Source organism: Palaemon carinicauda, chromosome 6, assembly GCF_036898095.1.
Source record: "Palaemon carinicauda isolate YSFRI2023 chromosome 6, ASM3689809v2, whole genome shotgun sequence".
Lineage (NCBI taxonomy): Eukaryota > Metazoa > Arthropoda > Malacostraca > Decapoda > Palaemonidae > Palaemon > Palaemon carinicauda.
In genome coordinates, this window is record NC_090730.1 from 122,836,805 (window position 1) to 122,864,066 (window position 27,262).

The 27,262-nt window shown below is 45.6% G+C and overlaps 2 protein-coding genes across 2 annotated transcripts; both read right to left on the minus strand.

The window, feature by feature from the left end:
- Positions 1-12,232: 12,232 nt before the first annotated feature.
- LOC137643214 (uncharacterized) lies at positions 12,233-23,599 on the minus strand. The gene is made up of 4 exons (XM_068376061.1): positions 23,111-23,599; positions 22,069-22,071; positions 18,110-18,570; positions 12,233-12,398 (listed from the first exon to the last, which is right to left on the minus strand). Exons 1-4 carry the CDS (start codon positions 23,597-23,599, stop codon positions 12,233-12,235), a joined length of 1,119 nt encoding a protein of 372 aa, XP_068232162.1.
- Positions 23,600-23,619: 20 nt separating this feature from the next.
- Positions 23,620-24,613, minus strand: LOC137643215 (zinc finger BED domain-containing protein 5-like). Its single transcript, XM_068376063.1, has 2 exons — positions 23,859-24,613; positions 23,620-23,635 (listed from the first exon to the last, which is right to left on the minus strand). Exons 1-2 carry the CDS (start codon positions 24,611-24,613, stop codon positions 23,620-23,622), a joined length of 771 nt encoding a protein of 256 aa, XP_068232164.1.
- Between the last annotated feature and the right edge of the window lie 2,649 nt (positions 24,614-27,262).

Sequence of the window (27,262 nt, forward strand, 5' to 3'; positions counted from 1 at the left end):
GCATGTATTAATGCACTACATAGCTATCTGCACCCAACATAGAGTTTACACTTCGATGTGGAGGAGCGGAGAATAGCCGGGGAGCCGTTCCACAGCTATACTCGTCCGTGGCTACTTTTGGTACTCGAAACGTAAACAAACGGGCGCCATTGCTAAATGACATCACGTCCGTCCTCATCCTGATGTCAGTTGCTTGCCGATCACCATGATACAGCAGGACAGGGTGGGGCCTGAAAGGCTGGACAAAGTAGCAGGGAGGGTCCATCAGGACGCCATGGCTATCTCACCCAAAAATAGATTTTTCGCTTCGCTCAAAATCCGTTTTTGGCTCAAACCATGGCGTCCTGATGGAAGAATACCAGAGAATCAATGTATCGTGGTAGATTTCCCCTTGTAGTGTAAGTGCCGAGGGCTTTGAATAGGGTAAGCATAGTGACCTCGATAGAGGTTCCGTGGGGATGAAACTTCCTGCCCCCCTTGGCAGAGAAGTCCCAACGGACCATGCTGAAGATCAAAGTGGTCATCGAAGGGCTACCCACCTTGCAGGGAGAACGTGAAGAACTCGGAGACAAGACTGAATGGTTGATATTCATATAGGAACGTTCTCAATGACAGACAAGTGGTGGTTAGGCACTGTATTGTGTAACAAGAGAACTATCTGGTCTCGAAGGTATAGCGCAAGTAAGTATTCAGTTAGGAATATTACATCGCATAGGTGAGTATATAATATGGATTGAACCAATTATTCTTCATCATTTTTGAAAGAAAAGGGGATAATGAAACAATGACAACCATGTATTTCATAGTATAAGTAGGAGCGAATTGAGACGCACAAGTAATAAAATAGAAATTTTATTTCACAATTGCAGAATATATTAAATAAATGCAATAAGGGATGTAAAGTAATTTACAATAAATTATAATGTACATAGTAGTGAAAGACTTCACTCTTGAATCTGAAAGAAAATTTCAAATTATTAGAAGGCACAGGTTCCAAAGGAACGTCAGTCTTTAATAAGGAAAAAAACACATCATGCTCTAGGCATGCGGCACTCATGTGACGACTATGACATTTCACCTTGTAAAGAACAGTCTATGAAAAACACTAAGTGTCTGAATTCACTACGTATCACACGAGGGTCAACATAGGCATCCGAAGAGTTAATGTCCCAGGTAACTCACTGTTCTATGCAGAGTTAGGTGCAGGTTTCATAACACTACCTGCGGCTACCACGAAATGTTTGACTTCATGCACTTGTTTCGCGTAATGCTTGAAGAAAACACGCGAGGATTTCCAGCCTGTGAAACTCTTGAGGCTTTCTAAATTCATGCTCTGGAAGAAATTCAGAGACGATGCGACTTTTCTAGGATCATGACCTGTGGGTGTACTGTCAGGATCTGCTCTGCGAATGAAGTAGGTGATTTTCCCTCTTAGTTGTTTCAGTGACAGGTCGCTACCCGATGTTTCTCCTTTGAAGAGTTGGCCTCCACCAAAGTCAGAAGTTCTACGAAGATAGACCTTGAGGTTCTCTACTGGACATAGAGAGGCATCTTCTTTCAGGGGGCAGATTCTCCAAGGGCCCCATCTTTTGGTGGGTAGTTCGTTTTTAGCGAGAAACGTCGGATCCGGGAAGAGGGTAAGGTCTCCTGAGTCTGTAAACAGGATATGACCCTCGTCTTTTGATAATGCCACTATTTCGCTGACTCGGGCTCCTGAGGCAAGAGCAAAAAGAAATATAACTTTTTGAGTCAGATCCTTGAGAGGGCACGAATCGTTGTCCAAGTTGGAGGCAAAATGGAGCACCTTGTCCAGGGACCAGGAGATAGGTTTTGGTGGGGGTGCTAGGCGTAGACGAGCGCATGCCTTCGGCAGTTTATTGAAGATGTCGCTGGACAGATCAAACTGGAAGGCGTACAGTAGTGGTCTAGTCAAGGCCGATTTGCAAGTAGAAATCGTGTTGGCTGCTAAGCCCTGTCCATGAAGGTGAATGAAGAAGGTCATGCAAAAATCAATGGTGATTTCCGTAGGATTTTTTGTCTTGACGAATGAGACCCATTTTCTCCAGGATGATTCGTATTGCCGTCGTGTGGATTCGGCCTTGTATTCCTCGAGGAAGTCTAGACTTTTCTTCGAGATCCCAAACCTTTTCTTCGCGGCTAGGGAGAGAAAATCATGAGATGAAGGTCCCTGACTTTCGATGATGAAACGAAGACGGTCGACTTCTGTACTTGCTGGGAGAGAATTGGGCCCGGGAGAGGGATCAGCGTGGGTTGCAGCTCCAGGACTAGGGGGTACCAGTTGCTCCGAGGCCACTTGGGAGCCACTAGGGCCGCTGTCCCTTTGAAGGTTCTCGGTTTGGAGAGGACTTTCAGCAGAAGGTTGGTGGGAGGAAACAGGTAGATCCTGGACCATCTGTTCCAATCCAGTGACATGGCGTCCACTGCTTCTGCCTTGGGGTCCTCGTACGGGGCCACATATCGAGGAAGTTGATTGTTGTCGCTCGTTGCGAAGAGATGGATCTGAAGTTCTGGGACTTGGAGAGAGATGAAGGAGAAGGATCTTGCGTCTAGAGACCATTCCGACTCTATCGGGCTTGTCCGAGATAGAGCGTCCGCCGTCACGTTGCGGAATCCTTGTAGATGAACTGCAGACAGGTGCCATTTCTTCTTCTCTGCCAGACGGAAGATTGGGAGAAGCACCTGATTTAACTGGGGCGATCTTGAGCCTTGGCGATTGAGACATCGGACTACCACCGAGTTGTCCAGGGTTAGACGAATGTGGATCGAGGAAGGCGGGGAGAGTTTCTTCAGAGTTAGAAGGACCGCCATGGCCTCCAAGAAGTTGATGTGAAACGTCTTGAATAGGGGAGACCATGTTCCTTGAGCCTGTTGTTGGTGGGAGTGACCTCCCCAACCCTCCAGCGAAGCGTCCGTGTGGATGTTGAGTGATGGAGGTGGGTGTTGAAGAGGGATGGACCTTTTCAGGGCCTTTGCTTCTGACCACGGCTTTAGGAGTAACCGAAGTCTGTTTGGGAGCCGTCTCTTGAGGTCTCTTCGAGCGATGGATGCAGAACGTCTCCAGACTCCCGCGGCATCCTTTAGCTGTGCACGCAGCACTGGGTTTGTCACTGAGGCGAACTGTAGAGAGCCTAGAACTCGTTCCTGCTGACGTCTTGAGATCCGTTTGGATTTCAGAAGTCTTTTGACAGACCCTGCTATTTCCTTCCTTTTCTTCTGGGGAATGGAAAGGCAGTGTGACTGAAGATTCCACTGGACTCCTAGCCATTGGAACTTCTGAGCTGGAGAGAGGCGAGATTTCTTTGTGTTTATCTTGAATCCCCGGTGTTCCAGAAACTGGGTGACTTTGTTGCAGGATCTTAGACAATCTTCGGGCGATGGAGCCCAGACCAGCCAGTCGTCGAGGTAGGCAATCACCTGGACGCCGCGGAGGCGGAGCTGTTGAACGATGGCATCTGCCAGCTTTGTGAAGATCCGAGGCGCCACATTGAGGCCGAAGGGTATGGCCCTGAAAGCATAGCTTTTCCTTTGGAGTTGAAATCCTAGGTAGGAGGAAGCGTGGTGGTTCATTGGAACGTGCCAGTAGGCATCCGCCAGGTCTATGGAGACTGTGTAGGAACCTTGAGGCAGAAGGGTCCTTATCTGTTGAAGAGTCAGCATCTTGAACTTGTTGTTCGCTATGAACTTGTTGAGGGGGGATAAGTCTAGAATGACTCTGAGTTTGTCGGAGTCCTTCTTGGGGATACAAAACAGTCTCCCTTGGAACCTGGTTGACTTTACCCTCCTTATCACCTTCTTGTTCAAGAGTTCTAGGACATATTCTTCCAGAAGGGGGGGTTGACTGTTGGAAGAACTGCTGGAAGGTTGGGGGTGGTTGAGTCCAGCTCCAGCCTAGACCCTTCTTGACGATGCTGTGTGCCCAGGGATCGAAGGTCCAACGATCCAGGAATTGGCGGAGTCTTCCTCCCACCGGAAGCACTTCATTGCTTCTGGTTTCCCGAGGGTTTACTACCTCGGCCGCTAGCTCCCTTTCCTCCTCTGCCTCTGGAGGGACAGCGAGATGCATCTCTGCCTGCACCTCTGTTTGAGCCTCTACCTTTGGGACGAAAGGTAGTTGACTGTTGCTCAAAAGCAGGGATGAAAACCGGCGACTGTGACATGACCGGTTGGGTGACCAGCTGAAAGGTCTGTTGTGGCTGAGCTGCCACTTGGGGAGTAGCAGATCCCGGAAATTGTCGTCTCTGTTGACGTTGCTGGGGTTTCGGCTTTGTGAGTTTCCTCTTAGGTTGAGGGCCGTCGTCCTGAGAGGATTTCCTTTTCGTCGACATGCCCCACTTGTGGAGAAGGTTCCTGTTCTCCGTGGCGGCCTTGTCAGTGATCTCTTTCACAAGGGAGGAGGGAAAGAGGTGCTTACCCCAGATGTTGGAGGAAATCAGCCTCCGGGGTTCGTGTCTCACTGTAGCACTGGAGAACACGAATTCACGACAGGCTCTACGAGCCTTCGTGAAGCTGTACAGATCTTTTACTATGGTCGCCAAATGTGTTTTGGCGAGAACCATGTAGTAGTCAGGGACCCTAGTGTCACCGGCCATGACTTCGAGCTGTACTTGGAGGGACATGGATGCGGCGAGCCTTTCCTTCGTATCATGTTCCCGACGAAAGAGATGGTCATTAAGTTTTGGGAGGTCTTCGTTAAACTGACGGCCAGCGACGTCAGGTTCTAGTTTTCCCACCACGAATGTTGACTGGACATCTTTCCAGTGTCCAACATTAGGGGGAGTAGTCAGGGAGAAGGGTCTGCCCTCCTCCAGTGCAGGGCAAGGTTTTCCTTCTTCCACTGCCTTATGCACCGCAGTGAAGGCCTTTTCCAGGAAGGGGAGGGTCGCATCGTCTGGTGCGACGTAGGTAGGGTGCTTCTTGCTAAGCGCCGGAAGTTTCGAGCAGGTGAAGCCCCTACTTTTCACTGTATTGGCCAGCATAGCCTGGGCCTTCGCAAGATCGAACACTATAACCTCCTTCGGTTCGGTCTCTTCTTTAGAGGCAGGTTTGGATCGAAGTCGGACGTAACAGTCCGGATAAGCCTCAAAGTTCGGGAAGAATTCCACTTCTTCCAGCGCGATCGAGCCGATCTTTTCGCTTAAGAAGATCTTGCCCATCGTAATTGGCATGTGCTCGGCATACCTCCAGGGGTTGGTATCTGAGCATTAGGGGAGGTCCTTAACCGAAATCCTTTTCGGCTGCTTCGAACTTCCCATGTTGGACCTGAAGAACTCATGCGTCTCGCGGAGTTTCTTATCCTTGAGAGCCTCAAGCATTTTGAAGATCTCCTGGGTGTTGGATAGGGTAGGATCCGGGGTAGCGGATGTAGACGGGAGCGATACATCCGTCAGTGTAGGAGTCGGTGTGGGGGTGGATGTTGGAGCGACCTCCTGCTCCGACTCAGGGTATTCCACCCGATCTTCCTCTCTTCCTCATAGTCTAGCTCGTCGCCCATGAGGTTCCTCTTCGTATTCTCTGACACTTCCGACATACGTTCCTCGTTGTCGGCATCTAGACGGCACTCGTGCATGGACTGAGCCATGACTACATCCGGTTCCACCACTAACTGGATGGTGGGAATCTGATCTTTGGGGACCACTGAGTCTAGGGACGCCTTCGGGAAGAGCAAGGCCCTCAAGTCTTCGGAGGCAAGGTATGGTCCGGTGGCGTTCTTCTGGAAGCCACGCACCCACTTGCGTAGCTTCTCTCGAGAAGAGTCCCTAACCTCCGCTGAAGGAGGATTGTCAAACGCCTCAACCAGGCGGTCTTTGCAGACTGTACAGTGCTGCGGGTCCCAAAACTTCAGATCGACTTTCTTGTTGGCGCAGGGGGTGTGGGTCCTGCACGCCGTGTGCCCGTAGAAGTGCGGGCGCTTCACTCCACAGAAGTTGTGGTCACACTTCACGTACTCTTCCTGTAAGAGAAAGAGAACATGAGTATATGGAAGTCATACAATGACTCATATTATTCTAAAGTTAAATATTAAGAAGTTAACTTTAACTTAATCTTATATAATTAATAACATTATAATGTTAGAGAGTGGAGCGGGAAATGAAGTAGATAGACACATACTCCGTGTATCCTGCCCGGCTGGTTACCGTAACCTTATCAATAGGCAATTTGTTTGTGGTCGAGGACACAAGACAGAATTCTTCGTAGATCACCAGGGAGGCAGAAGGAATTCTAGCAGGAATTGCCTAAGATGTAGATCTGGGACTGAGACCACTCAGGCCATTAAAAGGGAGGGGGGTGTAGAAAACCCCATAGGGCAACGGTTTCCGGCAACCAGCCGTGCTAAGATACACGCAGCATACCGGAAAATTGCGATATGCAAGAAGACAGCATGGCTACTAATAGAATGGTAAGACAATACCTATCTATTTAGGTAGCCGAGCCATCTGGTTGCAGTGTAGGGCTATCAGCATGTGTTGATAGCTGGGTAGAAGGGGTGCAAGTCTCTTGGCGCCTTCGGAATGCGCCGGCAGACCGGAGGCACGCCGGAGGCCGCTCCAGCAGAGTTTCTGGCATTAGTGAAGACACTTAGAGAAGTCAGGAGTAATGCCAGGATGGCGGCTTCCGGCACAGCGGCGGCACGCCGGCGGGAGGCGGCGGATCTGGCAGCCAAAGGCTGCCGGCTTGGTGACAGGGTCATAGGATAGGGTAAGTGGATTATAGCATATCCGGACCGCTGGCAATGGACTCCGGCATGCCGGGGGCCGGCCCGAAGGACGGACGACCGGAGCTAGGAGGTATAAGGGTAGGCCATCGGCTGTACACCGACGGGAGGCGGCAGCCCTCCGGCACACGGAGGACTGTCGGCCAGGGGGAACAAGGAATGTGTCACCAAGGGGGGAGGGCGGTATCGCCTGCAGTAGAGGCGGCAAGGGACCAGCACCAGGACAGGAAAAGAGACAGAAGGAGGGATGGAGGGGTAAGGACACGAACCCCATAGCATCCCACCTGAATGGGTGTACCCATGATAGAGGCTAGCCCAATCACCCAATGGCAGGGGGCCGGCAGGCGGCCGGGAGCCAGAGTAGCCCAAGGGAGGGCTAGGGAACACCGAAGAGGGGGGGGGGAACCCCTGCGGACAAAACGCATCCAGTGGCTAGCTAACCCCATAGGATACTATGAAGGGTATATGTACCAGAGCGGACTGCACACAGGGATTCAAGATAGCCCTGTCACTCCACCCTAAGGAGGAGTTGTAGGACAGGGGACAGATGGGTATAGGCTAACCTAAGTATAGGCTAGGCCATACAAGGGATAGGTGGGGAGGGGAGAAGAAGCAGGGTCTTCCATAGGGGAGGCTGTACCAAAGCGGCCACCAAGGAAGGGAGGACGCTCCCTAGCCTAAGGTAGGCGGCCTGGCTGAGAACGGTGCATGGGTACCGTTTCAAGCAAGGCACAGAACTAGTTCCCCCCGAGGCCTAACCTAGAGCAGGGATGTTACACCCTAAGCTAGGAAGGCTGGAAGACGTATCGCAATTGCAAGGAAGGTCAGGTAACCTAACCTCAGCAATTGAGGAAGGGCAGGCCGTTCCTCATTCTCGGACGCAACCCTAAGGGGGGATCATTCCCTTAGGGAGGACAGAGAAGCGCTAGGTACTCTGGTATGAACTTGATCTCCTTACGTGGTAGGGGGAGCAAGGCTACACAGAGGGAATGCCCTAAGGCAGGGGGTGAAGGGAGCATATAGGGGTCCTACATTTAGGTTAGGTTAGAAAGGCACACTATCAAACCTATCCCCTATATGGTCCCTGAAAGCGAAAATAATGGCATCACATTAAACAGTATCATAAAATAATGCCACTATCTTCATAACTTAACCTAGGATCACTATAATATATCATTCATGAACACTGGTAATAGGCACTCTGGCCTAGGAGCTAAGCTAGCGATCTAGTATTGGGTCAGGCGATGACCGATAGAAAGCTTCAAAACACGATATATGAAGTTCCTAGCTTTGAAGACTAAATAACTAATAGTATCAATTAGTTAAAAGGCCGGAATAAGCTGTTCAGGCTAGCTAAATAATGCATGCAGGGTAACAGCGACGCCATAAAATGGCGTGTCCGGTAGTAGCACAGCTCTGCCAAAAACACAAAATATCTCGAAAAATAAAAGTTACTTTACGGTCAGAGCTTATTAAACAATACTGGGACCTGGTACACAACTTTCCAGAAGAAGGCGAGGCCGAAGGTAGCGACATAATGAAGATGGAAGCCGATGAAAATAGCACAAGGGAAAATCCGTCTTAGTAAGGCAAGCTACTAGCAGAAGGATGAGGACGGACGTGACGTTATTTAGCAATGGCGCCCGTTTGTTTACGTTTCGAGTACCAAAAGTAGCCACGGACGAGTATAGGTGTGGAACGGCTCCCCAGCTATTCTCCGCTCCTCCACATCGAAGTATTAACTCTATGTGGGGTGCAGATAGCTATGTGGCGCGTTAATACATGCGTCCCCTGTTGATATACGATGTCTTAATGGGAAACCTTTAGGATACTCGCTCCAGAAGTTAGAATTCTGTGATAACATGTGGTTAAATTCTCTGGGAATATCTTAGTAGTTATATACCCAAGGAAGCTACCAAAAAGGAACCTTCCATCAGGACGTCATGGCTTGAGCCCCCCCCCCCAAAAAAAAAAAAAAATATATATATATATATATATATATATATATATATATATATATATATATATATATATATATATATATATATATATATAAGTGCATTTTTTGGTTTTTGCTATTCAATGATAAACATTCTACTTGTATAGATATCTAATATTATGCTGTATATTATTTACATTGCGTACAGTTTATGAACATTATTGTACATTTGCTTTATTATTAATTTGTAAAAGAATGATATTTATTTCCATTTATCTTTTCCCATTACATATACTCTAAGACCACTTTTTCATTATGCATCGTGGCAGCAATGTAATTAGATATGTCAACACTGCTTTTCTTTCTGCCATGTGCATATAGTAGTCAGTCGCTGTTCAGTGGTCACTGTATCGACAAGCATGGACCTGCTTCCCGCTGCTTGTCACATTTATGTCCGTTTATCTTCATTATACAAGATTTTAAAGAACCTACTAGTTTAAATTGTCACCCTCCATTACATTTATCATATGGATGTATGTGGCAGTATCACACACATGGCTCAGTGAGTAACCGGACATTGTGGATTCCGAGAGGACGACCGCCATTGGTGTTTACTTCTCGTCTCGTCTCGCACATTGGATCCCTTACAGTGACTCCAGATTTTAACTACAGTGTCTCTGAAGAACGATACAGTGTTTGTTCAGTGCAGGGTTAGAGTGTCAGTGTGTTACAGTGCTGTGTTGTATTATGTTAGTATCCTTGCCAACATTTTTTTAGGACATTTGAGCTCTGGCGCCATTTTTCTCAGCAGCCCCACCACACGTCGTCCCTCTTTCATGCATCGATGGTGACTGAGGCCCGAGGCTCTCGCCCAGAGGCACGCTCACTCACCCCACCCGCCTCCCCTCTGATCGCAACACACACTTGCTCATCTCACCCAACTGCCGCTTATTTCACAAGCTCACTGACAAACATTGTAATTTTTAACTATCCAAAGTGATTTCTTTAGCTCACATACAGCGATTTGGATATTTTTCTGGCTCTCTACAGATTTTAAGCTCTCATACGACACGAAACTCAATATGGCTGAGCAAGAGGAACAGCTAATTGATTTAATGGATCAGACAGAGGATCAGTCAAAGGATCAAACGGAGGGTCTGACGACGGACGAAGTACCTATGCACCAATGTTGCCACTATAAAATTTTGGGTAAATTTACAGTTTCATCCATTATGGGGAAACTGGAATAAAAATATATTTGTTGTATCAGAAATAGTGTAGTTCCAACGAATTTAACGTTTATTTTGACCGCAAACGATAGGATTTAGAGATTTACTATGTAATAGGAGTTAAAACAACAAGTTTTTCCAGAAAAATCAGTTTTTGTAACTGTGTTGTTATTGTTTTTGTTTCATATTATGTTGTAATGCAGAAAGACCCTTCTTCATCCCAACAATTATGGGGGACACCAGGTGGGAACCGGGGTTTTGGGTGGGGGGGGGGGGGGGCGTCAAATGATATTTGCAATAAATGAATAATTAATGTTCCACCACCCCTCCCCCTATACCCCTACCTAGCCCTACCGGGGGGGGGGACCCCCTTGCGACCTCCCCTTAAGGCCACAGTGATTTTCAGGGCACTACCGAACCTAATAAACCCACCTAACCTAGCCTAGGGGCCCTGTACCCTTACCGGGGGGGCCCCCCCTGCGACCCCCCCTTAAGGCCACAGTGATTTTCAGGGCACTACCAAACCTATTAAACCCACCTAACCTAGCCTAGGGGCCCTGTACCCCTGCGACCCCCCTTTACCCCGGGCTAAATTTAAATATATATTTTGTTAAGTCACTTCTTACCTTAAATGGAACCTGACAATGAAGATGTGGAAGGTTGTGGTTGACCCTCTTCTGAATCATCAATAGCTATTGGAACACGTTGTGCCTCAGATTGTTGAGGATACAATTGGCTGACTGTAATAAAAAAATGATGGAGCAGCTCCTCCTCAGGGTATTTGTGTATAAAAATAAAACGTGACAAATACTGCCTGAAGTATTCACAACGGTTACCAGGCCGTTGTATCCACTCCTTCAGCTCCCGCCAAAGACGTTCAATATTTTGGGTATGGGTGTCGGGGTTTGAAGGATCCACCAAATTTTCTGAATGGTTTACAGTACGGTGATCGTATCCGAGAGACTGCAGAGAGTTATAAGCCCGCCACTTATCACTAACAACAATGCTGCCCCGTTTAATGTACTTTTGAATTAAAGGGATGAGGGTAGCTGCATCACGCTTCCGTGGTAATGGGTCAATTTAAGGCCCAATAAATGTTTTTTTGGACTGCCTCTCAATACCCCCGAACACTCATATGTCACTCAGAGGCCTTCCACGGTCATACTTTCGTTTTCCAAAATGAGATTCGTCAATCTCAACGAGTAGGCTACACCATCACCACCAATAGTCTCTTGGTTATCAAAAATATATTCAGTCACTTCTGAACAAAAACTTCTCCAGTCTACACTAGTAGAAGGAGATATACTAAGGCCCTTAGTAACAAAATGGTGGTCCCAACACTTATGCAACAAATGATTAACAAATAAAATTAATTTCCACGGGGGAAGGTGGGACCCGTGAAGAAAAGTTCCCTTATAGTCACTAACACTATAATTACACAAACGTCTTTTCCTCATTTTAGGTATTTTCACTGATTTTGTACTATACCACACATGTCTATCCTCACGGAAAAGTAAAGGTGAATCCCATTTAGCACACTTAACACTTATAGGTAATACTGAATGCTCTCTAAGAAACCAATTAACAACCTCTGGAGTACCATTATAATTTCCATGAAAACGCCCGAACACCTCAAAATAAGAATAGCGACATATATCGCACACCTGCACCGGAGGATCCATGACAGTTAAGTAACGAGAAGGCTGAACCGGCAGGTTTCCAAACCGAAAACAAATGACCATCAGGAGTTTCTCCCATAATGAAATAGGAAAAAAACAAAATACTATCGGTTACAATGTTATATTGCACGAAAAACAGATCCTTGAAACAAGAAGGAGAGACAAAATGAATCGTCCAATAATAACCCTTGAAAAGATCCCAGTAGTATTTTGATTGGAGGAGCGACATTAGTGGGAGGAGCAAATATCGTCATATTACGCAATGGGGAGGAGCCAAGTAGGATGAAAACAGATATACAAACTAACAAGAGGTACCTTGCGTGCCCATGGAAAGATATACACTAAAAATTAGAAAAAGTCAAGACCTTCAATACCTGAAATAGTTTTTTCTCTGTAAGTATGCATTAGCGACAATAATGTATTGAGAGGAAGTATTTTGTTATCACGTGCTTTACTAGGGTAAAATATTAATATAATACATTTCCCATAATGGTTGAAACTGTAATAATACCAAATTTTGTAATTCCCAAGAACGACCCATGAAAAATCCCAAGATTGACTATAAATTCCCAAGACCCTCAAATCACACGTTTGAAAGGTAAAACCAATTGATTTGAGTGATACAGTATATATTTCTCACCTGAAGCAGTTGCTAATTGAGGTAAACATTCATGGCTTCTTCAATCTCGTCAGTATCACCTTCATCCGCATATAAAGTTGCCAGTTCACCTCCTTTTCTGCTAGCTTCTCGTTCCATATATCGCTTATGACACTTCCCTCCTTTAACATCTTTAATGAGTGCAGGGGAGGGTTCCCAACTGTTACGTCTTTAGGTTATGGATAAGCCACAACAAGTGCAGATTAACTTGTACATAATATTTATTGAAGTTATTACAATGGCGCGTGGCTATGGAGTGCGCAGAATCGGTTGCGTTCTTCTATTACATTAAGGCGGTGCGTTCACATATATAACATCTCCCCTTCTTATAAAAAGATAGTAGTTTACATACAGATGTACATTACATAAACTTACATACTACTGCATGGAGAAATAGATATTTAAACAGTTATTATGCAAATTTAAAATTTACCAAAAATATTTATATATCTCCCTTTCTTTATAACAATCATTTAGAGCATTGTTAATACATCAGCAAAATTAGAGCATTGGTAATACATCAGAAAATTTAGAGCATTGGAAATACATCAGCAAATTTAGAGCATTGGTAATACATCAGCAAATTTAGAGCATTGGTAATACATCAGCAAATTTTAATATCAGAAAAAAAATGACATATTTAACAAAATTCTGAAAAGAAATATTTGATTAGGCAATTTTAGCACAATTAAACACTTTACTGTAAAAACCATCCAGGATTTTTTTTTTAATTAAACATCAAAAGCTAGCCGTGACCTACATTCAATATCAGTCACTAACAATTTTTATCCGACTTACATCTGATAATCCTGATACCTGGAAGGCATCCTTGAGACACGACCAGAGCGTGTCGTAACATGCGGAGAACTTGGTGGAAGACCCTGGGGACCTGGAGGAATGGGGCTTGAAGCAGGTCTAGGGGCCAGTCTAACTTGGACATTAGGATTTGGATTAGGAGCAGGTTGAGGTGTATCTTGAGGGATTGGGGGAGCAGCACTATTTGAACCAGGCTCAAAGTCTCTTGGAGCTCTATGGAAAATGTTCTTCTCGTGCGTCCTTAAAATGTCACGTCTATTTCTTCTCCATATGTTTCCATTTTCAGTTTCCACATTGTGTGATCTTGGCTGAGAGGGCTGGTTTGGAGCTAGTTGTGCTGGTCTCCAATGTTTACCATCTCTGACACGAACTGTATCACCAGGTTTCAGTGATGGAAGTGCCTTTGCGTTCCTGTTATAGTTTTTCCGGTACTTCTGTTGTCTTTGTTGTATGTTACCTGTAACTTGTGTACTTGGTACTACTTTAGGCTTTAGCAGTACTAGTGCAGTTGGCAGTTTTGTTGCTGTTCTCCTGGACATCAGCTTCTGGGCTGGGGAAGTGTCTGGATTGGGTGTATTTTCAAACATCAGCAGACTGTAGTAAAACTTACTTTGATCTCCATTGACTATCTACATCATGTGGCGAACAGTCTGATTGGACTTTTCTACTTTCCCATTGGACTGATGGTAGAGAGGACTACTTGTTTCGTGGATAATACTCCAGTCTCGGACGAAATCAGTGAACTTGTGACTCCGGAACTGAGGTCCGTTGTCTGTTAAAAGCTTCTCTGGGATACCATGCACAGCGAAGATCTTTGATAATTTGTCAATAACTGTCTGGCTATGGGTATTTCCCTGTAATTCTTCCACTGCTATGAAATCACTGTAGTAGTCTGTCACTACGAGGAAGTCTCGATCGCAGCATTGGAGTAAATCAGCTGCTATCGTCTGCCATGGCCTTGTAGGTATAGCATGTGTAATGATTGGCTCTTTCTGCTGTAGTCGGCGATTTTCTTGACAGTCGGCACACTTACTGATCATGTCTTCGATTTGACTGTTCATTCCTGGCCAGTAGACTATATCGCGTGCTATCTGCTTACACTTGACGATGCCAAGATGCGACTCGTGAATAATCTTCAAGATCAAATTCTGCATGGCTTTAGGAATTACCACTCTGTCTCCCTTGAACACGATCTCATCCATCACAGCTAACTCATCACGTGAGTCCCAATATGGACATACTTCTAGGAGCAAATTTTTTCTATTTTCTGGCCATCCTTGCTTTATCACCTTTATGAGTTCTTGTAATGTTTTGTCATTCTTTGTCGTCTCCCACAACTCCTTCTGCCTCGGTTCGGTGAACGCTGTCAGGCCTCTAACTTCTATAGCAAATACATCTTGATAATTGACGCTGTTTAGGAGTCTTGTATCCGTTGCTGGCAAGAAGGCACGACTGAGGGCATCCGCTACTGGGACGTCTTTCCCCGACTTTCCGACGATGTCGAAGTCATAGTGTTGAAGAGCCATCCTCATTTTCTGTAGCCGTAGAGGTACTTGCTGTAGCGGGTTGTCCATAATTCTGACTAATGGAAGGTGATCAGTTTCTACTGTGACATCAGATCTTCCATAGACATAAGTGTGGAATTTCTCGAAGCCAAAGACGATGGCTAGCATCTCTTTTTCTATCTGGCTGTAGTTCTTCTCGGTCTCGGTGAGGGCCTTGGAAGCGTAGGCAACTGGCTTTCCTCCTTGTAAAATAACTGAACCGAGTCCAGCTTGTGACGCATCGTTGCTTAGCGTTATGGGCTCTGTTGAACTGTAGTATCGCAAAACTGGAGCACTCGTCATCATCTCCTTGAGAGTTTTGAAGGCGGCTCTATGCGCATCGTTGAAGTAGAATTTGAAGCCTTCATCATTGCTTTCTTTAATAAGGTTCCTAAGCGGCTCCGTCACAGTCGACAGGTTTGGCAGGAACTTACATGTGTACGTCACCATGCCTAGTAGAGTCTGGACGTTGGCGATAGACGTCGGCTCCGGCATATCAGTCACTGCTTTAACCTTCGAGACATCAATTTTCACGCCGTCCTTCGTAAGCCTGTGTCCGATGTATGTGATTTCTTCGGCACACAGCTTGGTTTTCTGTCGGTTTAGTCTCAGATTTTTCTCTCTGCATCTCTTTAACACTTGTTCCAATCGCTGGTCATGGGTTTCTTTGGTCGCTGCATGCACCAGGATATCGTCCATTACTATCTCAACTCCGTCAATATCTGAAAACATGTCGTTCATGGCACACTGGTAGATCTCAGGCGCTGACGAGATTCCCATGGGCAGGCGTTTATACATGTACCTCCCAAATGGTGTGTTGAATGCGGTTAACCTCTGGCTGGCAAGATCTAGGCCTATCTGGAAGTAACCTTGGTTAGCGTCAAGCACTGTGAAGAACTTTGACCCGTCCGTCCTTGTCATGACGTCTTCTATCGTTGTGATCGGGTGGTACTCATGCTTTAGCGCTCTGTTAAGGTGCTGTGGATCAATAGTTACTCTGACTTCCACTTTTTCATTTACTTTGTCACTGTCTTTTTTCTTCTTAGGAACTATATGGAGCGCTGAACACCACGGTGTTGGCTCACCGACAGGAATTTTGACAATGATTCCCAACTTCTCGAGCTCGTCGAGTTTAGACTTTGTAGGTTCTCTTAGTGCTGCGGGTATGGGGCGGGCATTGAGGGCTACAGGCTGGGCATCAGGGGCAATCTGGAGACTGTAATCACCTGGGATTTTACATGTACCATTAAAGACATCAGAATACTGCAGCAAAAGATTAGTAGTATTAACATTAAAAATGCGTTTCACCAGGTTCATACGTACAGAGTCTTCTACAGATAACAAATTAGGAACATCTTCATTGTACACCTGACACTCAATATTATACAAAACATCTTTGTACTTAACTGGTAGTGAAACAATTCCCTCTGGACATTCTGGTTTACCAAACAAACCTTTTACAGGAAGACCACCACGCTTCAGCGGAGGTTTCACACTTAAATTATTATAAGCCCTACGACCCAAAATAGAAGTAGCTGCTGCTGTATCAATACGGAACCTTATAGTTTGACAACCTTGCACCTGCAAATCGACTAAAAATTCAGGGTGTGACATGTATACAGAATTACTAGCGTAAACAGCTTAACCAACATTCAATTTATTAAATGCGTCACTAAACTGCTCATAGTTTATTTGCGTATCTTGTGGCTGCTCATCTACATACCTAACGCTGTTTGATCTACAACATCTTGCAAAGTGATTTTTTCTGCCACACGCATTACAAGTCTGACCAAAGGCAGGGCATTGGCGCGGTGGATGACCACGACCACAATTACCACAGTTACTGTTACTAAAATTACCTCGACCTCTACCTTGTAAATTACCTCTACCTCGACCTTGAATTTGACCTTGGTAGGCTCGACCTCGACTTTGACCTTGGTGGGCTTGACCTCGACCTTGAGACGGCGCATGGCTCTGACTGCGTCCCTGGCGGTCTCGTCGACCACGGCTCCTACTGCCTCCTCGTCCAAATGCTGCTGCGTTGACCTGAGCCTCGCTGGTTATGCGCCTTGTCTCCTGCAACTGGTCATACTGGTTACATTTTTTGATAATGTCATTTAGTGATAAATCATCTTCCCACAGTTTTTCTTTCAACTTTTTGTCCCTGACCCCATTACTTATTTGAATGCACACTTGAGATTCAACCGTAGCACCGAATTCACACTGCGAGGCGAGCTCGCGAACGGCTGCTATGTAGTCATTTAAGGATTCTGTGGGACCCTGGACCCTTTGGTGGAATCTGGTTACATACGCCTTTAATAACTTTTTTGGCTGGAAATACTCATCGAATTTTTGAATGACTATGTCATATTTCTGGTCATCTCCTGCTTCAGTAAAAGTGAAATTTTTTGCTACCTTAATCCACTCAGGACCCATGGCATACTTCAGCATACCGATCTTGACCGGGTCGGTCGCAGCCGTCTTTTCCGCTGCGATGAGGTACAGGTCAAACTGTTCCTTCCAGTCCTGCCAGGCTTGAACATGGTTGCTGCCCTGTGGTGGATTGAAGCTCTTTGGAGGCTGGAACCCGGTCGCCATGGTTACTATAAAAATACTAGGAGAACAAAATGTTAATTAACCAGAAATTCACACTAGAAAAATTGTCAAAACACCAGCACTGTCAGTACTGTTATAGGCTCCAGGTCACTTGGGGTAGGGTGTGTGACTATCACTGTAGTAGACACTGGCACTGTAGTGGACACTGGCTATGTCATTATAGTCTAGTAGAGCTGTCTGGAAGATCCTTAGAAATCAGCCTAATATACGCAGAGCCACTGGTGTATTACAACTTTGCTGGGGAGCACCAGCCGGTTATATGCCAGAAAAACTTACACAATCATCGGCAAAATTTTCAAAAACATAGGCAAAGTTTCTCTTAAAACTTTGGCAGTTACTCTTAAAACATCGGCGGATTTATAATAACAGTTACACTGACAGGTCCTGGGGCACTCCTGTAACTTTAACCAGGTCGAAAACGGCCGGCAAAAATCGTGTTTTTTTACTTGAAAATGTCAAATTTCTTCAGCATTACTCGGCTATTTTAAACAACAATGTAGGCTGGACTAAAGTAACTGTCACTGTCTTTGCTTACCCACTACAAAAACCTTGGCAAATTTCTCAGTTCGTTATTGTATACATGGATGGGCATCTTGTTTCGGCGACGTCATCGGTCCGTATTTCGTCTCTGCCGGGATCGCTCAACTTTGGAGGCTTTATATCTTGGTTTCTCTGCTTTGTCCTTCACTTTTCTGTAGTTTTCTTGAATCTTGAGTCCTTACCCCACACCTGACACCATGTTACGTCTTTAGGTTACGGATAAGCCACAACAAGTGCAGATTAACTTGTACATAATATTTATTGAAGTTATTACAATGGCGCGTGGCTATGGAGTGCGCAGAATCGGTTGCGTTCTTCTATTACATTAAGGCGGGTGCGTTCACATATATAACACCAACGGTGGCACCCATCTTGCCTTGAAATGGATTGCATTGCAAGAATGCGGTTTGCAACAGTTGACACTTGCAGCTTGTTAGCTTGCTTATTTTTAAAACGATTCAGCTGGGAAAATGCCCTCTCTACACAGGCAGATGAGTGTGGAAGCACCATTAAATTGCACATAAACGTAGAGAGATAATGGAACTTTGTCTGATTATTGGCGTCTTTAATTGATTTCAACTCAAGCCAGAATAAGGTTGCAGGCATACCCGAGATATTTTTCAGAGATTCCTTGAATTGCAACAAATCCTTCCACTGATCTTGCAATTCATCTAAATCTTCTTCTCTAACTAAGTTTGGAAAATTCACTGCCAGTTTTCCAATAGATTTAATCCCTCTCTGAGGTGAAAGTGCTTCTTTGGGATCCATGATACTTAACATAGCAAGAATACAATCCTCCTTAAAATTGAATCTTTTCTTTATTTGTGTGGCGAAATTTCACCGGTTTATACTCAATAGCCCGATGTGCTGGGCTGATCACAAGGTCTGAAGGACTAACCTCTCAAAACCATCGGGGAAGTAAATAGAATATGACTATATTTTAACAAATTTTATTATAAAAATAATAATCTAATACGAGAAACATGAAAAATGAACCTTTACTTGACATACAAGAACATGTGCGTGACTGAAAAAAACTATGTCCGGATCGGACTCAAGATTTTAGCAAAATTAATTGAAAATTTATAAAGTTATCTCGATAAACGCCTTACCGAGACCTTCAGACGTACTTTACACAATAACACTGATCCTCTGTCACAAGGATCGACAAAATATTAACAGATACAAACTTTACAACAACTCTATCAAGACCTACATGGAAACCGACCTGGGTACACTAGGGTGGGGAGAGAGAACAATTAGATAGAACTTACTGTGGTTGGGGACGTCGGATCAAAGAGACAGAGCAAGCCTCTGCAACCTCCGACGTCACCTTTTTCGCGCAATTTTTCCTGAACCTAAATTTCTAGATTGGATTTTTTTATCATGTTACAATAGAATGACGTTATTTTTCTTTCTCTTAAATTACAAGTGGTTGATTTCTTTAGTCTCAGCGCCTGCCCTACCAGGCGGTTTCTCTTTTTGGTTCTAAACATTCTCGTCTTGAACGACATTCATTCGCCCGCGAGTTCTCTCCTCTCCCTCCAATTTGACGTAATCGTAGGCGGAGTCAAATGGCGGGAATTTCGATTGATCAGGTCGAAATTCCCGACATCCTCCACGCCCCAAAATAAGGAGCGATGAAACGTCGGTCAATTGGATAGAGCTGGACTCGGGGTGAGGGGAGTGACTTACTCCGAGACTCTGTTAGGCTCGCTGCGTAGCGCTCCGCAACGACTCGAACAGAGTACGCACGATATACACCACAGCAATGTTACCTTTCAGCAGACAGTCCATCAGTTCTGGCTGTTTCGCGGCAGCCCTTCTCAATGGGCGTGCAGAACGTCCTTGTGCGTTCGTCTGCTCTGATTCAGTTTCATTTTCATTTTCTCGTCGTTGTCGTGCGTTCCTGTGGCTGGTTGTTGAGTTGTCGTAGCTGGTGCCATACCCTGGTCGTCCCCAGACGTCTCCGCTATCCCTGGCATTCCGGCTGTCGAACTGTACGCGCCCTCTTCTCCGTCATCGCGTCGTCGTCTTCTCCGTCATCGCGTCGTCGTCTTCTCCTCCATCGTCATCCTCAGAGGGGGCTATTTCTAGGGGAACCAGGTGGCTGACAGCTCGCAGCGACTCGACACCCTCAAACAACACTTTAGCCGAACGTACGACTCCGTCGTCGTCAGGATACGTCTCCACGACACGTCCCAGAGGCCATGTCGCTCTTTTCTTATTCTCCTGCTTAACTAGCACGATGTCTCCGGGGTGCAGCTTGGAGGGTTCCCCGGGCTGACAGTCGTGCCGGGCTCTCAAGGCATTCAAGTATTCCCTTCTCCATCGTTCTCTGAACGTCTTTAGTGAATCTGTCAATTTTATGTAACGATCACGTAGCTTCCGAGAGGTGAAGGTTGCGTTGAGATGGTCGTCCGGTAAGATTGGTGCCATGAGGTGGACTTGGTGTCCTCTTATCAAATGGGAGGGGGTGAGGACTTCATCCTCGCGCTCGTCACCGCTGTACATAAGCGGCTGATTATTCACCACTGCTTCTGCTTCTTTCACGAGGGTTAGCACGTGGGCGTCCGGCAGGTACTTCTTTCCGAGGGCTATCTGGAGGGTCCGTTTCGTTACTCCTATCAAACGCTCGAAGAACCCACCTTTCCAAGGTGCACGGGGCGTCTGAAACCGCCACTTTATGCCAGTTTTCCTCAGGAACTGCTGGACTTCATCTTCTTCGTAAAGTCCCTGCAGGAGGTGGCTGGCAGCCTTGAAGGTTTGATAGTTATCGGACATGATGAGGTGTGGGGCACCATGGGTGGCACTAAACCGTCTTAGTGCCAACACGAATTCTTCTGCTTCCAAAGAGGGACAGAAGTCAAGGTACACGGCTCTGCTAGCAATGCAGGTTATGATAAGTATATATCCTGGCCGTGTTTCGGTTTGAATGGCTGCTGTGTGGTCCACTCCGACCGCTGTGAAGGGTTTTGTGAGGGTGATCCTTTCCTTTGGCAGGGGTGGTGGTGGTGGTTGTGTCGTTAGAGGCTGGAAGGCTAGCTTGCTTTCGGGGCATTGCCGCACGGTTCGCTTCGCAATGGAACGTAGACCCGCCACCCAACATTTCTGTCGAAAGATACCTATTAGAGTATTCACCCCACAATGCAAATGTAACTGATGTATATAAGTTAAATACATCCTAACTAAATGCCCTTTGGCTGGCAAGAGAATTAACTGATCAGTTTCTCCTACATGGGACACTCGTCCCCTGGTGCAGATGAGATTATCTACTAAAACTAGATTCAATTGTCTGACAAAATTAGCAACTTCACGAGGGGGTCTGACTCCGCCCTTTAAGTAGGCATAAACAGTAGGCAAATAATGTTTTTGCTCTAATTGGGCAACAATACTGAACGGATGCCGTTCTATCTTAGCAAACTAGTCTGGCTACTCTCAACAAGAATTGGAACCCTACTTCCCTTTTCAGGATGTCCCAAATCTCGCCTGGGGGGGTTGGACACATCTCCCTTAACTCCTGTACCACCGTTACTACGTGAGTTTGATGTAGTGGATCTTCCTCCTTGTAAGGAACAGGCTTTCCCGTGGTCCTGAGGAATTCTGGACCGTTCCTCCACAGGGAGTTAGCTTGCAATTGTCGAGCCGTTGCACCTCGGGATAGGATATCGGCAGGGTTCTGATGACTAGGGACATGGTTCAGATTGAAACTACAAACCTGCTGAATAAAAATAATCTCCGCCACTCTGTAAGAAACAAACACATTTTTATTAGATCGTGCATCGGGAGATGCTACCCATGCCAACGTTACCTTACTGTCGGTCCACATTACTATTTCCCGTGGCTCGATCAGTTCCTTGAGTGTTCTTGCTAGTCTGCTGCCTAACAACAAGGCCAGTAGCTCTAACTTAGGGATCGTCAGTTTGCTCATCCCTTTCGGAGTGATCCTCATTTTACTGGTAACCAAACTTACCCGATTGCAATCGTCCCTGGTATATGCCACTGCTCCATATGCCTTACTGCTGGCATCAGTGAACACATGAAGTTCTAAGCCCCTTCTTCCTATCGATCTTTGAAAGGTGATGTCGCTCACCGCTTTCAAATCATTCAACAATTCACTTGCCTGTTTAGCCCTTTCTTCTCCTAACACATCATCCCAACCTACATTATCCTCCCATAGTTGTTGAATGAAAAGTTTTCCCCTTACAAATAATGGGCTTATCAAACCTATTGGATCATAAATGGAGACTAATAGGGAAAGTACCCTACGCTTCGTAGGCACCCATCCCTCCCCCAACTCACAGATCCTTTTACTTTCTTTCACACACAATCTGTCCACGTCCCGGGCCCATCGCAGCCCGAGCACGTTCACACTCATAGGCTCACTCCACTGTTTCTCGCTATCGAAGGCCAAGTGATTGCTTGCCCACCCTTCTAAGGGCATACCCGCCCCTTTTAAGATGTTATTAACAGACTCATGCTCTTGCCTCATATGTTCTAAATCTTCAAACGTGGCCAGATAGTTATCGACATAAAAGGATTTTACTAAATCTGGGCGCCCTTCCTCTTTAAAATGACAATTTAATATCTGTTGTAGCAAAAAATGGACTAGCTGTGATGCCGAACACCACGACTCTAAAGGCGAAGGTAAGCGCTCGACCAGCTGCCTCGCGCCACAGAAATCGTGTGTATTTGGCATCACGAGGATCTAACAAAACACGATGGAATGCTTTACTTATGTCGGCTAACATGGCATATCGGTTCAACCTAAACCTTATAATTAAGCTATATGCTACCTCTACCAAATTGGGCCCAGATAAGAGACATTCATTCAATGACTTGCAACCCTTTGACTTTGCCGAGGCATTGAACATGATTCTAAGGGGGGTGGTACGGCTGTCTTTCTTAACACCAAAGTGTGGCATGTAATAACCTTCCACTATGGGATTTTTCACCTCTGATATAAAACCTGCTTCGATATATTTATCTATCACTCCCTGATATTGTTCAAAATATTTCCTATCCTTTCTGAATTTGGTCTGCAACAACTCTAACTGCGCCACAGCGTTACGATAATTTGTTTCTGGCCTAGCATCCGACCCGAATGGTAGGCTAACCTGATATCCCTCAGGTTTCCTTACAACGCTTTGCGATACCTTTCGCACGGCCTCGGCCTCGCGAACATTGTATTGCTCAGATGGGGCGATGCCAACACGGTCTAATCGCCACCACTTGTCTACATCACACAGATATGGCTCGTCCGTGATTCTGCACACTCTCAACGTTCTTACTTGTTCATAATCGTAGGCGGAGTCAAATGGCGGGAATTTCGATTGATCAGGTCGAAATTCCCGACAATTTGAGTGCACAACTCCACCAGAAATCTCTTACAATCATTCCGAAATTTGCCTTCATATTCTCCTAATGGCTGCTTAATGAGCATGGCCTCACATCTGCCACCAAGTTCTATAATGCTTTTGTGTTTTGCAGCATCATTAGGATCAAGTTCTGCCAAACTATGTGAATGAAGAATGTCTTCATCTACAAACAAAGCAAGGATACTTCTATATTCATCTGATATAGTAGAATATAGGGTTGCAATTCGAAAATATTGAGATTGGAACTCAAGGTTCATTTTATCAATTTTACTTATGATGTAATTAAGGAATAATAACATGTGCTTTGTTCCTGGGGTAGCCATGGTCTTGCTAATTTGCGATGCCCCATCCACCTTATTTGTTTTAGTTTCTCCCTGAAAGAATAACTGCAGTGCATCCCATTGTTCTAAAATCCGCAATAATACCAACCCCCTTGACAGCCATCGAGTCTGTGACAGTTTTAACATTTTGTGCTTAGGAGACTGTACTACATCTTGAATAATCTGAAATTGGTGTTGACGTTTACTGCTCCTTGAAAAATAACAACACACATCTTTTAAGAATGTTTCAAGGAATGATGGCAATGTGTTAGTGGCATGGCTCGAACATAAGGCAAATGAGTGACATACACACCCTAAAATGAACACAGACGGAAGATCTCTCTTTAGATGAGCTTGAAATCCATTATTTACCCCTAGCATAGTGGAACAATTGTCACTTGCAAACCCTACAATATTTTGTAAGGGTATCTCTTCCTTTTCCAACATCTCTTTTACTGATTTATAGAGTCCTTCTGCACTCGCATCATCCACCTCTACAAAATCTAAAAGTAAGTCTGCAACTTTACACTTTTTTTCATCATACACTCGTACCATCACTGCTAAAACTTGAGACACAGAAACATCCGTGCTTTCGTCAATAATCAATGAAAAATAATTTTCTCTGCAAAACTTTGCTACCAACTGTCTTTCTTCCCATGCAATGCCATCCTGAAGCATGTATGAGGCTTTTGTCTTTTTTATTTTCATGTTGCGAGCTGTTTCACACTCTGGGAACATTTTCTTTATTACGTCAACCAAATGGTCAGCTTGAGCAAAAGGTACACCATGTTCTGCCATGTAACCTGTTAAATACATTTCAGCTTTTGCAACCTTATCTTGTGGAAGTTCTGCATCACTCCTCTTGAAAAATTGTTTAATATTTAAGGTGTTCTTTTTTGTATCTAAATTTCTTGTGTGCTTTGATGAAGCTTTGTGCTTCATAAGTGCTGATTTATCACAGTTCTTTAGTTTCCAGTCACAAACACTACAGATGGCAGTATTTTTATCATTCGGATCTTCTTTCACCCAGTCTCTAAGTTCGACATCTGTCAACCATTGCTTATTAAATGATTGTTGATACCACCGTTTTGATTTTTTTCTTGGTGGAGTATTACAGCCACTGTTAGAAGTTCCAGTCTCAGGATCGCTAGAGTCACTCATTGCTGTGGGTTCATACGTGTGTTCTTCAACTGTTAATCACAAACTAGATCAAGCTAGCCTCCTTACCTTCAGAGGCTCGGAAGGCTTGTAGATAGACAGGAAAGCTACGATCACCTTACTCGATCTCGACGTGTACTGTACCTGTACGGGCAGGGAGGGACTAGGGAGGGAGGGGCCGGGTGGGGAGTAACAAGTTGAGTGAGTAATCAAGTACATTAAAATGATATAGACAATTGATGTTCTGATACATATTCAGAAGAGGCTATTTTAATTCTTTTAAGTAATTGTTGGTCTGAATGAATGAAAATCCCAAGAAAGCAAAGAATTTTACATTTAAATCCCAAGATCCCAAGGTAGGACCCGAAATCCCAAGATCTTGGGAAAAATCCCAAGGAGTGGCAACACTGCTTTGCACCTCCCCACTGCTGATGAAGATACCAGCACCATTCTCCCTCCTCCCCTGACTCCCAATAGGTCAGGAGACCACAGTAATGATATACTTCATCTCATCCATTTTCTACAGACTTCCAGCCTGCAAGAACAAGACCGGCGACGACAAGAGGAGCAGACCTTCAGACTACAGATGGAGCAATCAAGACAGGAAGGCAACCAGCGGTTCATGTCCCTTTTCTCCTTGCTATCAGGACTGATTGCGGCATCGCAACCCCAGCAACCTAACCCCATAATTGCACCTCCTGTTACACCTGTTCCCCCAACCCCTGCCTTCTCAGTGCATACACCTACAACTTCTAGCAAGCCTACGGTCCATCCCCCACCTCTCTTGCAACAAGATGCAACCTATCAAGCGTTTCGCTAGTGGAGACTGCGTTTTGAGGATTATGCAGCATTAGTTGGACTTGATAGATTACATCAAACTTCCCAGCTGATTCACCTGAGAACCTGCATCTCCCTGGACGTCCAGCGCCTGCTTACGCATACACTGGGCATCCTTCCCAACACATCACTTTCCCTTACAGAGGTGTTGGATACACTGCAGAAGCACTTTCGCAGCCTTAGAAATGACGCCTTACGATGCAGGGAATTGTTGTCCTGTAAACAAGCTATCGGAGAATCATTTTCAGACTACTACGCACGCCTCAAGGACCTCGCTGATGAAGTGGACTTATGCACTGGCAACCCCACCTCTTGTACAGAACGGCAATTGCAGATGGTAATTTTGATGGGTGTGAAAGACGAAGAGTTAATACAACGCCTTATCCCCCTCCAACCCTTATCTACCCTCGCAGAGTTTGTGACATGCTGCCGCTCCTACGAATCTACACGTGCAACTGCATCAGCCATTGCATCTTCCCCTAGCCAAGTCAACACAATATCTACATACAAGAAGAACCAGCGTCTACAGAAGAGGACTTCTCATCGATCTCCTGATCAACATTCTCACCAGTCTCATAACAGTGACCCTTATCAATATTGCTCTCGCAAACACAATTCCGGACAATGCCCAGCCACTGGTGCATCATGCAATAACTGAGGACGAACAGGTCATTGGCCCCGCACTCAGAAATGCCCTGCTAAGGAAGCTCAGTGCAATAACTGCAAGAAACAGGGACATTTTGAGAAGATGTGTATGTCTACCAAGAAAAGTCAGACTGGGTATACAGCTTCACCTCCTTCTACTAAGTCAAACACCAGCTGGCATTTCGTGGGTGATAACTCGGGTAGTGAGTCCCCCACACCAGTCACTGTCTCTCTGTCATTTGGCGATATATCATCACATATCCACCTAATCTCCGATACAGGAGCAGACATCACGGTGATTGGCACCATACATTTGGATGCACTCTGCATACCTCGGACAAGCCTTGAACCTCCACCCATGACAGACGTTGTGACAGCAGATGGATCCCTCATGACACCGGCTGTAGGATACTTCCAGGCAAAACTTCGTCTTGGCAACAAGTCTTGCTCAGCAACCATACATGTTCATGAGGATATCCAGACTCCCCTCCTCTCTCGCGAACATTGCCGAGCCCTTGCCATAGTGTCACCAGACTTCCCGAAGCCTATCCTCAAGGTAACACATGTCAACAGATGTGCTCAGTTTCCTGCCTCCGCCATGATGTCACCTGCAGCTATTAAGGACTATTTTCTTTGGTACTTCAGCGATGTCCTCATATCCAAGAAGGATCTACAAACCCAGCCACTAAAGAAAATGGCAGGCCCTCCAATGAGGATTCACCTGAAACCTGGCGCTACACCCTTCGCTGTCCATACGCCCAGGTCCATTCCGTTTGCTCTCAGAGATCAAGTGAAAGAAGAACTTGACTCCTTGGTGCAACAAGGAATCATCAGACCAGCAGGTGACAAACCCTCTGAATGGTGCCATCCCATGGTCTTGGTACCCAAGGACAAAGGTGTGCGCATCACTGTGGATCACACCCATCTAAATTCTCAGGTAGCCCGCCCTACACACCCATCACCAACACCCCATGATGCTGTCTGCAATATCTCTCCTACTGCGAAGTACTTCACCACAGCGGATGCCCTGCATGGCTATTGGCAAATGGAGTTGGCAGAAGAGGACCGCCACCTGACTACATTTATAACTCCGTACGGAAGATTCCAGCACTGTCGTGGCCCAATGGGATTTTCAGCAACAGGTGATGCATACTGCCTCCGTGGAGATAT

Bases quoted from the DNA above. Each gene is read 5' to 3' on its own strand.
- LOC137643215 (XM_068376063.1), bottom strand. From the start codon at position 24,613: ATGAGTGACTCTAGCGATCCTGAGACTGGAACTTCTAACAGTGGCTGT.
- LOC137643214 (XM_068376061.1), bottom strand. From the start codon at position 23,599: ATGTTAAAACTGTCACAGACTCGATGGCTGTCAAGGGGGTTGGTATTA. The intron at 12,399-18,109 runs GTGTTATATATG...AAGACGTAACAG, and splicing joins CAAGATGGGTGCCACCGTTG to TTGGGAACCCTCCCCTGCAC.